Here is a 16,975-nt window from a genome sequence, read left to right on the forward strand (position 1 = left end):
TGTTTGTTTGTTTTTAATTACTCGATGAACACTCGCTTCCTAGCCCAGTGCCAGGCCTTTGAATTTTCACAGAATTGAGGATCTGCCTGAATTACATCCAAACCTTCCACATCCAAAGTCTACAAAGGGACTGTAAACATTCCCGAATCTCTCACTAAGTTTGCTTAAATCTTACTTTACATCACCTCCTGCTCATTAAAGGCTAGAATAATGCTAATTACTAAGCTTACTTTTAGGTAAATACCACTACTAATCATCTACATTTCATTATTAGTTTAACTTTGTGCTATTCGAACTATGCTCGTAACTGCTAGTGAAAAACGTACTGGCTGTATAACTATAGGAAAAAAGAAGGAACCAAAATAGCAGTGAAGAGAAAATTACTCTGTGCATTTAAAACCTGATCACTATCCTAATCGTACTTCATAAGTAGACAAGTTTTAAACTACGTTATTTCAGAATTATTGTTAGTGATTCTGAAAATTACAAGAAGCAGAGTGCAGGACCTTAAGTCAGACTTGAGGTTCAAACCATTGGTCCATCCTTATTAGGTATATGTCTCTGAGCAAATTATAGTACCTCTCGGCCTCAGTTTCCCCAACCGTAAAACAGGGCTTATGGCTGCTAAGGACTAAGTGTAGTAGTGCTGGCCGGTGCTTCACACAGTGCCCACCACATGGCGAACACCTGACAGCAGCCAGCGGTTCTGTTCATCATAGAACATAACATCTCTTTCACCAAGGAGCTGCTCACCTTAAACCTGGTTCTCACCTTGTTATCCTAGAAAGACATTTGCACATTGTTTTTTAACCCCCCTCCCCAAGCCCCTCACCCTTGGATTGATAAATCTTATCCTTGCTGTATTTCCTTGGTTCCTCTAATCTATCATCTTCGAATTTATTAGAGCTATGGATAAGGAAGAAAAGGGTAAAAAAAATCTGAAGTAATTTGTTCAAATGTCCACTGCATAGGTCATGGTCCTGGGACTGCTGCTCCCACATCCGTACCCAACACCTGGCCTCCCTCAGAGCTCTGAGTGGACAGGGTCAGAATCTGGCTCCGAAAGACCAGGATGTGAAGGGTTAGAATCTGTGTTTGCAGGACTCGGCTCTCCAACTGGCTCAAAGGGTCGCAAGTTTGCGTAAGTCACCTCTTGGGCCAGCTGCTCCAGGGAAGGGCGGCCTAATACCAGATTTCTAAGTGAGATACAGGTCATCAAAAAGCTGAAAAAGAGGGGAAAAGCCAGCAGTCCAAACTCCTGTTTCAACATAGGCATGCCTGCCAAAGCCCTCAGGGGACACCTGGTCCTACCCCCTCTCACCCAGGCATACATAAGAATCTCCCCCCAGGTACCCCCACATCCCAGGTGGAAGGTCACCCCACTCCTTACACAGTCTGGTAGAGGATTCCGGGGGGGGGGTAGGAGTAACCCACGGGGAGGCTGCAGATAAGACAGCGGCCATCAGACACATCATTCAATCAGGGAGAGGGGAAAAGGGAGAAATTTAGCACTAGATTGTCCTTTCCTGGGAAAGAGTCCCGCTGTTACCTTCACCAGAGAAAAGTTACCCAGCCTGCAAACATCTGATAGCAAAGACATGTATGGTTGTGGGTAAAACTTACCTGCGGCGAAAGATATAGAGCTTTCGCAGCAAGAAGCGTAGGAGTCGCTCATGGAAAAGGGCATTTCGTCGGCGTTCAATCTCCTGGAGCCTCTGCTGGCGTCTAAGAAAGGTCTGAACCAGCGGTGTTGGCTCAGGGCCCCCTCTGACTTCCCCTTCCAGCAGAGGCTGCAGCTCTGGAGGCAGAGGCCCTGTTTCTGCCCGGAAGAGGGCAAAAAGAGCAATCACTGAGAGAGCACGCATTCTCTCTTCTAGAACTCCTCTTTCCCCAGCTAGATACAAGTTCATTCTTTAACGGCTAGATTCTCACTCACAACCCTGACTTCTTGTAAAGTGGGCTATCTCAGCCCAAATCTTCATATACTCACCACTTCCATTCTCCACCTTCTCCTTCAATTCTTGCAGATACGCCAGGTCTTGCTCCAGTGCAACCTCTGTAGTGTTGACATAGATGTACATATAGCAGGAAGGACTGGGTGACATCGTATACACCTTATGGTACTCACCAGCAGGCAACTGACCGGAGGAAGAAATGGATCTCTTTCACCCTCTAGCCCTTCCCTACCCAGCCTATGGCCTCCAGACACCACACACCGCCCACCCCCCACCCCACCCCACCCAGACATCTTTTTTCTTGTGTTTTGGAGCCCAAAGGAACTGACCCCTAGAACCTTGAATGAGGCTATTCACCGCCCCCGGGCCCTTGTTTTTTGAGCTCCCACTGCGTTATTGTTACGTTAAAGCATTTTGAGTCTATAATAAAGCAACTCCACTCATCTAAACTTGTCTACCATTGTTAATTCAAGCAAAATACCTGCATTTTTTCTCCCTCCTTAAGAGTCTGGTTCTTCTGTTCTGCCACCAGCTCCACGGTCACCTCCCCCTGCAGCAGCTGGATACTAGTGTTGCCCAAGTCCTCGCTCACGAAGTTCTCCAGGTGCAGGCCTGCCAAGGTCAAGAGTTCCCCATCCCAGCCCACAGTGGAGTGAACGCACTCCCAGCCGGAACAGAGAAACCACACCATCACCAACACCCCCCATCTCGGGTTTCAAAATCCTTCCTCCCACCAGAAGTGCACCCTCCCCGCCCCATCACCCGCCATGTCCCTGGCCAAGGACGCCAGGAGGGAGGCAGCAAAGCCTCCTTGCTTTCCTCCATACCAGGGAAATCTGCGATGAAGACCACTTCGGTGTGGTTGTCCAGGCTGCTCTTGATTTCCTGTAATTTGGTTCTCCAGGGAGACAGGTCCATCAGCAGCGGCTGCACCCAAGGTGTACGCCGGAAGGGGGACCAGGCAGCCTGCACGATGTCCACACGAGGGTCAAAGATCCTTAGGAAAGAAAACCATGTTGTAAGGAGGCCACCGCCACCTACACACCAAAATTTCCAGTTCTGTTCTTTTCATCACTGTTCCCAGATAGAGGAAACAGGTGTTCCAGAAAGAAGAAATGGCCTACATCAGCATGGTATTGCCAGTTTAGGACAGAGAGAAGGGGAAAGAGATTCTGGAACACTGGGCAGAAAGGGGGTTAGTGGCCACCTGAGGAGAGTTGTGTTAACAGCTTCTAAGAGAATAAGTGAGTTACCTTTTCTTCAGGACGATGGTGCCCCCTGCTGGAGGCAAGCAGCTATGCCCACAACCAGGTCAACAGGGACATGCACCAGAGGACAGCCTCTCAAGCAAGACAGCACTGGGGAGCATGGGCTACTCATCTCGGCAAAAAGAGCTGGGCTTCATTTTTCCCCCTTCTCTGCTCCCCTTGCCCACCTCTGCTGGAAGCGGTCATTGATGGAGACCCAAATATCAAAGTAGATCTGGGGCTCAGTGACATTGTACTTGGGAAGCAGGCGGCTCAGGCAAGTGGCATATTGCTTCAACATGTCCGCGTGATCCTTCCAGCGCCGGCTCTGTGTGAACACCTGCCCCAAACCCCCACATTAGTCCCACCTCATCGTTACCAAGCTCCCGGGCAGGTCGTGCCCTGCCAGCGGCACAGGGCCACTGCCAGTTTCGACAGAAAAACAAACAGAAAAACCCAAAAAACTTTGTGGGAGAATTTTTTCATCACTGGGCTAGTGGTACTCAGCTTTCCTAAATTTCATCTCAATTCAGGGAAGTGAATGACACTGCCCTATTTCGACCCCCACAAAAGAAGATTTCACATGGCACCAGAGAAAGGGCAGCGTGGACCCAAATGTGTGTTATTTTATAATTGTGTTTAGGACCAAACCAGACCCCAAAGCTCAAGGGGGGCTCTGAACGTGAGTAAGTTGTCAGCACCAGGCATCTCACCCCAGGGTTAAGGTAGCCCAGCTCGCCGGTGCGGCCATCACGGTAGGTGATCTTCACGTGCTGGTGGGAGCGGGAGTGCACCATCATGTCCCAGGAATAGCCGTACAGCCCGTTTGTCCAGTTGTTATAGCCCTGAGGAGGCCGGGCAGCGGGATTCAGCTCGATGGTCCGTGCGCTAACACCACCCTCTACCAAGAGAGGTCCACAAGACCAGCTCCATTCTCTCCCAATGGCTGTCACCTCTGCCACTATTCACACTCACCCCCAGCCCACACGTACCTGGGTGAGGAAATGGGAATAGGGCAGGAAGAGCTGCTCCAGGAGGTAGAGCAGGGTGAAGGCAGCGCCCAGCTGATGGCGTAGCCCTGGCTTCTGGCCACCTCTGGCCCGGCTCCTCTTATACACGCAGGAGGCACTGGGCTGAGGGGCAGTCCTGAGAGGTAGCAGTTCTTGCAGCCGTTTCGGGCAGTGAGCCACCAGCCTCCGAGGCCACTCGGGAGAGCAGAAGAGAGGGCTGCTGGCCAGCATGACGTAGGGGAACATACCTAGACAAGCAGGGAGAGGACCAGCGCTTCAGGAGTTTGGCTGGGGACGCGTGGGTAATCCCCTCAGTCCCCGTCCCCCAGGCAGCCTCTCCCAGGTACTCCACTCATGATCTGAAAGAAGTCCTCAACTCGAGGCTATTACTCCCCAGAGAAACTTACTACACAGCATACTAGTACTAGCTGAGCCCCGAAGCCCCAGGCCGCCTGTCTGTTTCCATCTCACAGAGCCCGCATCCGGCTCAGCTTAGCTCCCGTCCCCGTCACCATCGCCCACTGCCACACACACTGCTGGCTCATCCCTCCCCTGCACACCTGGGGTTTCCTACTTCCCACACGACTACAGGAACTGACCAATGCTGAAGAGCTGGGAATTCATGCAGTGGAAGTAGGACACGAAGAGGAAGGCGATGGATCTTGAGGCGTCAAAGAAGAGCAGGAAACCGGCTGAGAGGTCGAGCAGCAGTCCGCACCAGTGCACCACCAGCAGACTAGTCATCTCCTCGGACAGTAAGAGCCTGCGGATGCCGGGGTCAAAGGTCAGGCACCAGCACTCTCGGCAAACCCACACAGATGCACCTCTGCTACCCTGTCGTTGCCGCAGGATCACCCCAGCAGGTGGGCAGAAGAACTCCGCACAAAGACATCCTCTGGTAGGGCTTTCCAACCCCTTTTCATTTCCACACACTTCAGGTGTCCAATTTTTTCCAACACACCCTATGTAATAAGCAAGGGTGCATCTCTGAGGGCAAAATTTGAGACGTGTGTGTGTTGTGGGGGGGCAGGCTCTTCATGGAGGTTATACTTGAGAAGAAATTTTAAAGGGGGAACACTTCACTAATAATGCTGTCAAACTTCAGGAACCGGGAGATGACAGGGAAGAGGGAAAAGAACAAAGTAAAAGAAGAGGAAAGGAGAAATGGGAGGAAGAGAGACGTCAGAGAGGAGCAGCTCTATTTTGGAAAGAGTTGGGAACAATGGTTTTGTTGGAGCAGGGGCGCTGACTGTCCATCTTCTCGGCACACCAGCTGAGGGATCCCAGCAAGAGGCTGGGGTGGCAACCTGAAGACAGAGGCACCACCACAGCAACTGCTGGGGGCACTGCCTCACTCACCAAGTCACCTAGCGCTGGCCCTTTCCTTTATTTCTTTTCCCTTCGTTTCTGATCACACTGCAAACCTCCCAGGGGCAGCCAGGCCTAGACTTTTTGATATCATCGACTCTGCCTTCTGCTGAATAGGGAGATGAGTGGACAGAGGGAAACACGTGGCAAATTAAGGCAAAGTGGGAACAGCAGCCGTGACCACGACCTGAGGGAGGTGAGCCCGCACTCTGCACCCAGGCCGCACGAGGCCGCTGCCCTGCCGCTCACTTGAAGGGACTGAAAAGCCAGTGCCGGGACAGGTATTCCATGGAGTAGCCCTCCATCCAGTCTGCGTCCAGCTTTTTCACACCCGCAATGAAGTACACAATGAAGATCTGTAAACACAAAATGCGAAACGGATGTTCAAACAAAGTCAGAACCTTGTCCTCTACAGACAGTCACAAATCAGTTCTGAGCTCAGTTCAGGGCCCAAGGGAGACGAGATCCATTCTTTTTTTTTCACTCATCTCAGATATTCATTCAGCCGACAAATATCTTCTGACATCCCACCCATGCCAGGCACAGTATTAGGCACCAAGGAAAGTCACATTATGATTTCCTCACGAGGATTCTAATCTAGCGGGAACAAAGCTCTACTCCTTCTATGACAATGCAAGAGAACTCGGAGATTAGGGGATTCGAAACAACAGGAGAGACAGCCCAGCTTTCCAGCAAAAGGGGAAAAAAACAAGATCCAGGGAGGCAGAGCAGAGTGCAGGCTGGCAGTGGGACGGCCGTGCTGACAATGGCTGTGGAGAACACCTCCCTCTCTCCTGAAATCCTGTACCTGGCCTCGCAGCACAGCATAGTTCCACAGGGGCACATGGGCGTTGCGCTTCCGGGTGTTCAGCAGGCCGTCCACAGACCTGCAGTGAGCGGGAGAAGGATGGAGGAGAGCTTCTCAGTCCAGTCCTCCTTCCACCTTGCTTTTTTTTTTTGGCACACGGGCTTAGTTGCTCCGCGGCATGTGGGATCTTCCTAGAGCAGGGATCGAACCCGTGTTCTCTGCATTGGCAGGCGGATTCTAAACCACTGCGCCACCTAGGAAGCCCCCACCTTGCTTTTTCAATGTGATGATCTCTCCCAGGACATCTCCCACATCTTCTCTGGTCCTCAGGGCTATTCTGAGGCCCTTTAGAATTATATGAGCACACTGTAACAATGATTACTCTCAGTCCTAACAGAAATACTACTAGTGAGTTACAACCAAAACAAAGTTCAGTCTTTACCATTTGTTAGTTAGCAAATTAGTTTGTCCTAATAAAACAAACCAGGAAAAAGACTACAATGCTAGAGTATGACTGAATTTGAAAAAGAACAAATTTGAGGGAATGTTTGAAAAGCTAAAGGTGTATGAATATATAGTGCATTTTTTTAAAAATTCCAATTTCCTAGACAAACTGACATTTCATAGACCTGGATGCTAGGATCTAGTGCCAGAGAGTACCTGCTCACAGCTCACCTAGGCTGAAAACTGATAAAAACAGGTTACTAAGATTAGATGTAGGGAGGCAGAAGCAAAGCAGGTTTTCAAGAAGACACAGAATGAGCAGAGAAGCCAGGAAAGAGGCAGCTGACACTTGTGGTCAAGAGCATGGGAGTCTATAGTTCAGGAGAGCTGGAGTCTCATTTATGGCTCTTAGCTGCTATGTGACCTTAGGCAAATCCTTTATTTCTTCAAGCCTTGGTTTCTTCGTCTATAAAACGGGAACAGCACAATGGACCTCATGGGGTTACAACGTGGAAAAATTAAAAGTGTTTAGCACAATGCCTGGTATGTGGAAAGCCTTCAGTAAGTGATGGGTGTTTTTTTCAAATTGTGTAAAAGGCATAAACATGAAATTTTAAGTACTTCTTAATTTTTTGTGATGAGAGCTGGCCACTCTGAATGAATGTAAAGGTTTACAAAAGGGGTATCTGCATGTGTGTACTGATGCATGAAATTTAATTACTGACTGATAAATCACTAACAAATCCAACGGTTGAGGTTTTTTTTTCCCTATACCCATGGTACTAACAGCTCATACTTGCTTTTCACTTAATAATGGGAGAATCCTTAAAGGTCATCTGCCCTGCCACCCTGTCTCCAAATTCCTTCTCCACCTCCCCTGAGAGACTGTCACCTAAGCCAGAGGTGGGGGAGGGTTATCTCCTCCCAGGACAGCACTGCTGAGCAGCCCTGGTGGGCCCTCTCCTTCTGACATGACTCTGCCCCACAGCAACTTCTACTTTTGGCTCTAACTCTGCCCCTCTGGGCTCACATAGAGAAAGTCTGCTCCCTCTTCCACATGACCACCCTTGAAGTATCTGAAAACAGCTATGTCTGGCTTTAGTCTTCTCTTCTTCTAAGAGGATTACAGGAAGTGGACAGATCAAGGCACCTGGGGAGATAGGGAAAGAGTGAAGGGGTGGGAATGCAGCCATTTTGCTTTTTGTCACCCCAAGAGCCCCAGGCTCACCGACCTCCCCCTCCCCAATGCATTCAAATCAACGTGTTACCTTGTAACCACACTCTGCCAGGCATGACTGAAAATATGCTTGCTGGGACAAATTCTAGGACCTCACTGGGCCCCTATCTCTGATAACCATCCTGACGCAACCAACCCCTCCCTCTTTCTCCCCAGGCTCATACCAGTAGTGGTTTGCATCCATGAACGTCAGCTGAAAGGCCAATAAACCATAGAGATAGGAGTGGTTGTTCCACGACGTCTTGTCCAGGAGAAACACATACCAGTATGGCAGCAGGAATAACACACAGCTCATCCGGTAGCACAGGCCCAGCATCATGCCCAGTGCCCCTGGGATTTGTGGGGGAGAGGATTAAGAGGTCAAAGGGTCAGGCTTCCCTGGTGGCGCAGTGGTTAAGAATCTGTCTGCCAATGCAGGGGGCACGGGTTTGATCCCTGGTCCGGGAAGATCCCACATGCCTGTGGAGCAAATAAGCCCATGCACCGCAACTACTGAGCCTCTGCTCTAGAGCCCATGTGCCACAACTACTGAAGCCCACACACCTAGAGCCTGTGCTCCACATCAAGAGAAGCCACTGCAATGAGAAGGGCATGCACCGCAACAAAGAGTAGCCCCCGCTCCCCACAACTACAGAAAGCCTGTGCTCAGCAACAAAGACCCAACTCAGCCAATAAAGAAATAAATAAATAAAATTAAAAAAAAAATTTTTTTTTAAGTTTAAAAAAAAAATTTTTTTTTAAGTTTAAAAAAAAAATTTTTTTTTAAGTTTAAAAAAAAAATTTTTTTTTAAGTTTAAAAAAAAAAAGAGGTCAAAGGGTCACCACAGGCCCAGCTCCCCTGAGACAGGCTGTGGGTGGGATTAGGAAAGTCATCAGACATTTTATAACCAGGTAAAAATTAATTTCAATTAAATGTTATTTCAATATTTCAAAGGGAGTTATGGGGTCACAGCTCAGATGACACACAGTTCAGCAGGATGAAATTATAAGTCACAGAGGAAGTGAAATAAGAACCTCAAGACCTCGGTAATTCACCAGCATGCTTTGTCTTTCTGGGTTTTAGGTAGGCCAGTCACTACTCGCATCTCTCCTATAGTTTCCCTCACCCAGAAACATGATGGTGTAGACCAGATACATCCAGTCCAGTGGCAGTGGCTGCAGGCCGTCCAGCAAGGGGAAGCGGCACACCTCCAGCCCGTCCAGGTATCTTCGGTCCAGGGAGCTGAGCCCCCGCTCCTGGGGAATGTCCAGCAGCATCATCAGCCCTGAGGAGGCAGAGCGGGAGGGGGCCGTTAGGCCTAAGCAGAGGGAGTTGTGGAACACACGGGAATATAGTCGAACACACCCAGCTCCAGGGTCAGACTTCTTTCCTAATCCGGGAAAGAATTCATTCAACAATAATCACTGAGTGCCTACTCTGTGCTAGGCATTCTGCCAGTTGCGTGATCTCAGACAGCCACTGCACCTCACTGAGCCAATTCCCCATTTGTGAAAGGGGGCTCAAATATTTTGCAGGGTTTCCGAGAAAATTAAATGAGAGAAGCATACAAAATGCTATCAAAGCTGTTCAGGTTCTGATAGTCATATTTGTACAGGTCTGCCCTATTGGCTACAGACAGTGCTCTGGGGTGGTGCTCCTCGACCTCTTTTACTTCCTGGCCCACCAGGCTCAGCAGTATTTGGTCAGCACACTGGGGTAAACAGAAGGGCTACTCGGGCCAGGAAGCCATCTCCAGTTAAGGCAGGATTTCTCAATCCCAGGACTATTCAGTTTGGCCTGGTTAATTTTTTGCTGGGGGTGGGGGGGCTATCCTGTGGTTCATAGGTCACGCAGCAGCATCCCTGGCTTCTGTGTAGATGCCAGTAACAACCTAGTGCCCTTCCCCCCCTACCTCCAAGATGTGACAAATATAAATGTCAACAGACAGTGCCAAATGTCCCCTGGAGAGCAAAATCTCGCCCAATTGAGAACCACTGGGTTAAGGGGAGTAACACCTCACCACAGCTGTAGCCCATTCCAAACACATGCTGTGGCCTATGAACGAGAAAGATCCGGATCAGGGAGTCACAGCCTAAATGTCTGCCCTGCCACCCCTGCTGTTTCTCTGAGGTCTAGGGCTTTGCATAGTTACTAGACAACTTCATGCCACAAATAAAACGGGTTCCTGTTCCTCTGCCTCTATATTTCTTACACCCTCAGATCAAAGCATTTCTGGTCTCCAAACCGTAATTTGGAGGAGAAAAAACTGGGTCACAAAGACCTCTTCCAGGATATCAGTAACTTCAGCTCCTAGGAAAAGGAAGGTAAGTCCACGAAGCAAGTAAGTAACCAAGAAACGGACCAGGGACGATTGTCATCTTCCCACCCCCAACCACGCTGGCCTCTCCCAGAAACTGGACTTACCAAAGAGAAAACGGAAGACCGCCAGGCTTGCAGGATCCGCTGGTCTGTTCAGCAGGGTCACCAGCCTCCCCCAGCTGGACACATCTGTCCACTCAAAACCCAAGAGTTTCCTCATTCGGCTGCCCTGACGGCGCCCTGAGGTCTGTCCAGCCTTGTCTTTCTGTACTTTATCTGCAACCAATAAATGGAGAAAGTTGTGTGTGTGCGTACAGGAATGGAGACGCTTTAAAACTGGCTCCTCCTCAAATCACAGATATCATAGCCCCAGGACTTTGCCTACCTGGATTCTCTCACTGATCTCTGACTATCCGAAACATCCCTGCAGTGCAGCCCCTCCTCCAGGATCCCCCAATGCCCCAGAACCTTTCTCAGACTACAGCCCCCTAACCGCAAAGAGGCCTGAATGTCATCACCAGACCCAAAGCCGAAGACTGCAATCTCTCTCCATAAGCCCCTTCCCATCGGACGCTCCCTTCCCCAGGTCCCCCAGGGCAGTCCTCCCGCCCCTACCCCTCCGAAACCCGCGCCCCTCTCTATCCGCCACAAGGCGGGGCTCTGAGCCTACCTGAGTCGGGCGGGGACCGCGCGGACCGAGCAGACACCGCCATGGCCTCGGGGACGTGAGACCGCCCCGGCTACAGCGTCCAACTAGGGGGCGTCTCGAGGGGAGGCTCCCCTAAGCCCCGCCTCCCCGACACATCAGCACCCGCCAGGCCGGCCGGAAAGCGCCGGGACTGTCGTGAAGAGCCCTAGTCGGCCGCGCCGGGCTCCCTGCTTGGGGGCAGAGGGCGGAGCGAGGAGGCTTGGGCGGGGCGACGCGGCCGCGAGGGGGCGTGGCCAGGCCCCTCAGTTCCCGGTGACTGAGGAGGAGCGAAGGTGTCATAGGGCTTCACGCTCTTCCGCCGAAAGACCAATCTTTTCCCAGAGGCCTCCCGAGCCCTCTCTGCGCTTTCAACCTAAGAAGACTCGGAGCGCCCTCAACTTCCCTGGGTCCCTCCCCGCCCGCATTAGGCCTCTCCCGATGTGAGCAGCGCGGGCGCAAATGTCAGACTCTTCCCAGAAAGGTTCCCGCCGAATTAGGACGCACCTGGAAAGGCTGCCTCTGTCTAGAAACTGTGTGCAAGTTCCTTTATTCTCTTCCGGTACCTGCCGTGAGCCAGAGGTTTGAAAGGAGCAGGAGAAACCGGAACAACATAACTGCAGAGGGTATGCAGAAGTAGGGGCAGTGAATAGAGTAGTCGATCAGGAAAATTCTTATAGAGAGGTGAGTCTTGAACAGCACTGTCACATCTAATTCCCTGCACTGGGATTGACCAGCAGGATCAGAGGAAGGCATCTTAGAGTAGGGGTTCTCACAGTTTTTAGTCTCAGAACCCTTTTACACTGCTGCACACATTATTGAGAATCCTAAAGAGCTTTTATTTATAATGGGTTATATTTTCCCGTATTTACCATATTGGAAACACACTGAGGAATGTTTAAAATACGTATTGATTCACTAAAAGAAAAAAAAATAAACCCATTACATGTTTACATAAATAACATTTTTTTAAAAAAGCATATTTTCCACACCAAAAAAATACATGAGAATATATGCAAATCTCTTTAATGTTTAGCTTAATTTAAGAAAGCTGGACTCTCTGTTCCTACATTCCATTATGAAATAGTGTTGATTGAAGTATATGAAGGAAACCTGGCCTTACAGATACTTAGTTGGAAAAAAAGAGAAGCATTTTAATAGCCTGTTTAGATAATTGTGGATATTCTTTGATACCACATTTAAACTTACAAGTGGTTGTTTTCTGAAGGTTAGTCAGATGTGGAATTGGAAACCATATAATGAACTTTATGCTCTAATGCATTAAAATCATTGGTATATTTTGCACTTTGAATGGACCTTTTACCCACGCATGATTTTGTAAAATCATTCGCATGGTCATTTGGAAAACATTGGTTCACTGAGTTACACAGCTGTTTTAAATCAGTCTCTTAAACGTTGGGAAGCTGCCAGGCTCACAGTGGCAGATACAAACTTTTTAAATTTTAATTTTCACTTGAAAGCTCAAATTTAACATTGGCAACAAATACCATCTATTGGTTTCCTTGAACAAACAGGCTCCTTTCATTGTTGAGAAAATGTTTGCTAAATGCACCAGTTCGAATAACCATAGTGTGCCCAATGTCCTGTCAAGTAAAATGATACTTTGTTTAAAGAAAAAAAAGACAAAAACAAAGATGCTCCATATCTTATTTTATTAGGAAATTGCAAATTTGGGAATTCCCTAGCAGTCCGGTGTTTAGGACTAGGCACTTTTGCTTCCGTGGCCCAGGTTTAGTCCCTGGTTGGGGAACTAAGATCAATGCAAACCGGGTGGTGCAGTCAAAAAATACAATACAATACAATACAATACAATAAAGCAACAGTGAGATACTATTAGAATAGTTGAAATCTAAGGCTCTAACAACAACAAATGCTGGTGAGGATGCAACTGAAACTTTGCTTGCATTGCTGGTGGGAATGCAAAATGGTACAGCCACGTTAGAAGACAGTTTCGCGATTTCTTCCAAGACTCCACATACTCTTATCATATGATCCAGCAATCGTGCTCCTTGGTATTTACCCAAATAAGTTGAAAACTTATGCCCACACAAAACCTGCATGTGAATGTATAGCAGCATTATTTATAATTGCCCAAACTTCAAAGCAACCAAAATGTCCTTCAATAGGTGAATGGGTAAAACAAACTAGCCCACCCATATGATGAAATTTTCAGTGATGAAATGAAATGAGGTATCAAGACACAAAAGACATGGAGGAACCTTAAGTGCATATTGCTAAGTGAAAGAAATCAATCTGAAATGGCTACGTGCTGTGTGATAACTTGGAAAAAGGCAAAACTGTGGAGACAGCAAAAAGATTGGTGGTGCCAGGGACTGAGAGGAGGAAGGGAGAGAAAAATAAATGAAGCACAGAGGATTTTTATTTTATTTTAAATTTTTAAAAATTATTTGTTTATTTGTTTATTTATTTATGTATTGTGTTTGGTCTTTGTTGCACCACGAGCTCTCTCTAGTTGTGGCGAGCAGGGGCTACTCTTCGTTGTGGTGCTCAGGCTTCTCAATGCAGTGGCTTCTCTTGTTGCGGAGCACGGGCCCTAGGCTCGTGGGCTTCAGTAGCTGTGGTGCACGGGCTTAATTGCTCTGTGGCATGCGGGATCTTCCCAGATCAGGGTTTGAACCTGCGTCCCCTGCATTGGCAGGTGGATTCTTAACAACAGCACCACCAGGGAAGCCCCACAGAGAATTTTTAGAGAAGTGAAACTATTCTGTATGATACTGTAGTGGTGTCATGGTGAATTCATGTCGTTATATATTTGTCAAAACCCATAGAATGCATAATATAAAGACTGAACCCTGGACTTCCCAGGTGGTGCAGTGGTTAAGAATCCTCCTGCCAGTTCAGGGGACATGGGCTCGATCCCTGGTCTGGGATGATTCCACATGCCGCAGAGCGACTAAGCCCATGTGCCACAACTCCTGAGCCTGTAGTTGTGGCTTGCGGGCTCCAGAGCTCAGGCTCAGCAGCTGTGGCACGTGGGCTTAGTTGATCCACGGCATGTGGGATCCTCTCGGCCTAGGGATTGGACCTGTGGCCCCTGCATTGGCAGGCAGATTATTAACGACTGCACCACCAGGGAAGCCCCGGGGATGGACCTCTTAATCCACTGTCAAATCCCAGTCCAAATGAATACAGTGTGGATTGGGAAGGTTGGGCTAGCTCTTTTACGATCACTCAAAATTAGATGATTCCATTAAGTTCAGTGTTGATGGTCTGTTATGTGCCAAGAACTGGACAAGTTACAGAGGAGGAAACAGAAATGATTAAGTTGTGGCCTCTGTTCTATCAAAGTATAAAAATATATAGAAATAATAAAATAATAATAGAATGTAGGAAGTCATAAATATTAAATGAGGTTCACACTGCTATGGGAGCATTGAGAAAGACATGAGTTACAACTGGAGAAATCAGGAAAATTTTTTTGAAAACGTCGGCCTTAAATGATGAGTACAATTTTGAGAGGAGAGAAGGAAATCAAAAGTTCTCAATAGTCTTGGGTGAACTGAGAGCATTCTGTGTAAGAGAAATACAGCTAGTAAAATGAGCTGTGCTAAATCTTCACCTCTGCATCCCATAATTTTAACTTGCTTTGTTTAAGGCGTTGATTTCCAGTTTATCCTTTCAGGACCAATATACAGAGACCTGTATAATTTAACATTCATTTATCCACAAAATAGTCCAAAATTTACAAAAGGAATTTCTTCACGGTTCTTTTCTAATAAAAATTATCTTTCTATCTGCACTGTGGAGAAAGAAGCCCACTTTCAGATCTCTCTATTCAATACCCTAAACATTTAGTGAGTGCCTACTACGTGAAGGATATATGTTATTTTCTACGAGGGGTACCAAAGTAGAGACACTGCCCCTGCCTTCACAGAACTTAAGAGTCTCAGAGGAGTCAAAGGTGTATGCAGTTAATGGCAAAGCATATTACAGGTTCTATAAAAGATACATTGTGATGGCGATCAGAAGAGGAAGAAGTTGGACTTTCCTGGTAGCTCAGTGGTTAAGAATCCACCTGCCAATAGGGGACACGGGTTCGAGCCCTTGTCTGGGAAGATCCCACATGCCACAGAGCAACTAAGCCCGTGTGCTGCAACTACTGAGCCTGCACTCTAAAGCCTGCGAGCCACAACTACTGAAGCCTGTGCTTCATCTACTGAAGCCCGTGCACCTAGAGCCTGTGCTCCATAACAAAAGAAGCCACCGCAATGAGAAGCCCTCGCATCGCAGTGAAGAGTAGCACCCCATTGCCACAACTAGAGAAATCCCACACACAGCAAGACCCAACACAGCAAATAAATAATTTTTTTTAAAAAAAAAGAGGAAGAAGTTAACTTTAGTGGGGAAATCTGGAAGACTTCAGGAAGCAATGTCTTAAATATGAATAGACTTTCCATAGGCAGTGATGAATGAAGCAGGATATTCACTCATCAGGAGATGAGTCCAGTTGAGCAAAGATATAAAAGGGGTTGGTTTGTTTTGGGAAGGGCAGGTAATTTAGTATGACTGGGGGGCTGGGAGGTGAGTCTCATGAGAGATAAGCTTCAAAAAGCAGGTTGAGAACAATCTTGGAATGCCAACCTAAGGAGTTTGGGCTTTACCCTGGGGGCAGGGTGCAGCATACTCAAATCGGTGTTTTGGGAAGATAACAAGCAACCCCAGGTGGAATGGATGAGAAAAGAAAGGTCAGTTTGGAGGTGGATGGAATTGTCCAGAGAAGAGATCCTGCTGGTGTTACCTAGGAAGCAGGAGCTGGTATGGAAAGGAGGGGGTGGACTTGAGAGACATGACCAAGACTTAGTGATGTCCCATTGTGTGTGTAGGATGGCTTAGGGGTTGCTAACGTGGGACACTGGTAGAATGGGAGCACTATCTAGGAGGAGGAACATGGGAAAAAGATAAAGGGTTTGGTCTGGCTGTCGAATGTGTCTGTGGATTGTCCAGGGCATTGGAGAGCCAGCAGTGGCAACTGAGAGAGAGGCACAGATTTGGGGATGGTCCATAAATGGCTGTTGAAACTGTAAAGGCATCGATTGCACTTCCCAAGGGAGAGCAGGGTTTCTCAGCCTTGGCAGTATTGACATTTGGTCTCTATACTCTTTGTCATTGTGGGCGGGGGTGGGGGTGGGGGTGGGGGCTGTCCTTGGCATTATAGGAAGTTGAGCATCCTTGGCCTCTGCTCACTAGATGCCAGTAGCACACCTCCCCCATCAGTTGTGTCAACCAAAAGTATCTCCAGACATTGTCAAACATCCCCTGGAGGGCAAAATCAACCCCACAGAGAACTATTGCTCTAGGAGAGAGTGCGGAGTCAGAAGATGGCCAAGGGCAGAATCTTCCGGAAGAAAGGAAGAGAGCACATTGGGAGAGATGGGGGTGGCTGTGTCACAGATGGGGTGGCCAGTGGTGTAACAGTCTATAAAGAGGGCTTTGGAGATAGAGGCCTTGGCATGCTCTTTCAGGGAGCAATTCCAATAGAGCCTCCTGAATGTGCTTCCTTGTTCACTAGCCAATTTTCCTTGAGAGGTACTGGAGTCACTGCCCTGGGATTTGGGCCATAAATGAGACTGGGATATATGCCAGCGTACCCCAAGGTTTACCTGGTTGCTTTGCAGGCTGTTCATATTCCTCTTCCCCTATTTTCTCATTCCATTTGTTCTATTAGTCTCCCTTTTCATTTGTAATGTGCTTTAACAGAAATATAGAAATATATGCCCATATCATTTGATCCTAATAATAACCCCACAAAATAGCGTTTATTTTTATTCCCATTTTGCAGATGAGGAAACCAAAGCTGCCAGAGAGGGAAGTGGCTTGCCTAAGACTCCACAGCCAGGGGGCAGGAGAGCTGATGCCCAAATCTTCTGATCACAAATCTGA

At 48.1% G+C, this 16,975-nt stretch overlaps 1 protein-coding gene across 4 annotated transcripts; it reads right to left on the reverse strand.

The window, feature by feature from the left end:
* Positions 1–15: 15 nt before the first annotated feature.
* GGCX (gamma-glutamyl carboxylase) lies at positions 16–11,231 on the reverse strand. Of its 4 annotated transcripts, none has more exons than XM_057741052.1 (15): positions 11,039–11,214; positions 10,474–10,644; positions 9,176–9,334; positions 8,234–8,399; positions 6,389–6,467; positions 5,830–5,936; positions 4,812–4,975; positions 4,195–4,460; positions 3,916–4,047; positions 3,391–3,542; positions 2,783–2,952; positions 2,437–2,567; positions 1,991–2,138; positions 1,624–1,819; positions 16–1,223 (listed from the first exon to the last, which is right to left on the reverse strand). In XM_057741052.1, the coding sequence occupies exons 1-15, from the start codon at positions 11,079–11,081 to the stop codon at positions 1,025–1,027; spliced, it is 2,283 nt and encodes a 760-aa protein (XP_057597035.1). In that variant the 5' UTR covers positions 11,082–11,214; the 3' UTR covers positions 16–1,024. The 4 variants fall into 4 exon arrangements, 3 of the variants coding, with proteins under 3 accessions (XP_057597035.1, XP_057597036.1, XP_057597037.1); XM_057741053.1 differs by lacking the exon at positions 11,039–11,214 and adding an exon at positions 10,754–10,828; XR_009054622.1 differs by lacking the exons at positions 16–1,223; positions 1,624–1,819; positions 1,991–2,138; ... (5 more) ...; positions 4,812–4,975; positions 8,234–8,399 and having other exon boundaries at positions 5,836–5,936; positions 11,039–11,231.
* Between the last annotated feature and the right edge of the window lie 5,744 nt (positions 11,232–16,975).

Source organism: Hippopotamus amphibius, chromosome 7 (genome assembly GCF_030028045.1).
Source record: "Hippopotamus amphibius kiboko isolate mHipAmp2 chromosome 7, mHipAmp2.hap2, whole genome shotgun sequence".
NCBI lineage: Eukaryota > Metazoa > Chordata > Mammalia > Artiodactyla > Hippopotamidae > Hippopotamus > Hippopotamus amphibius.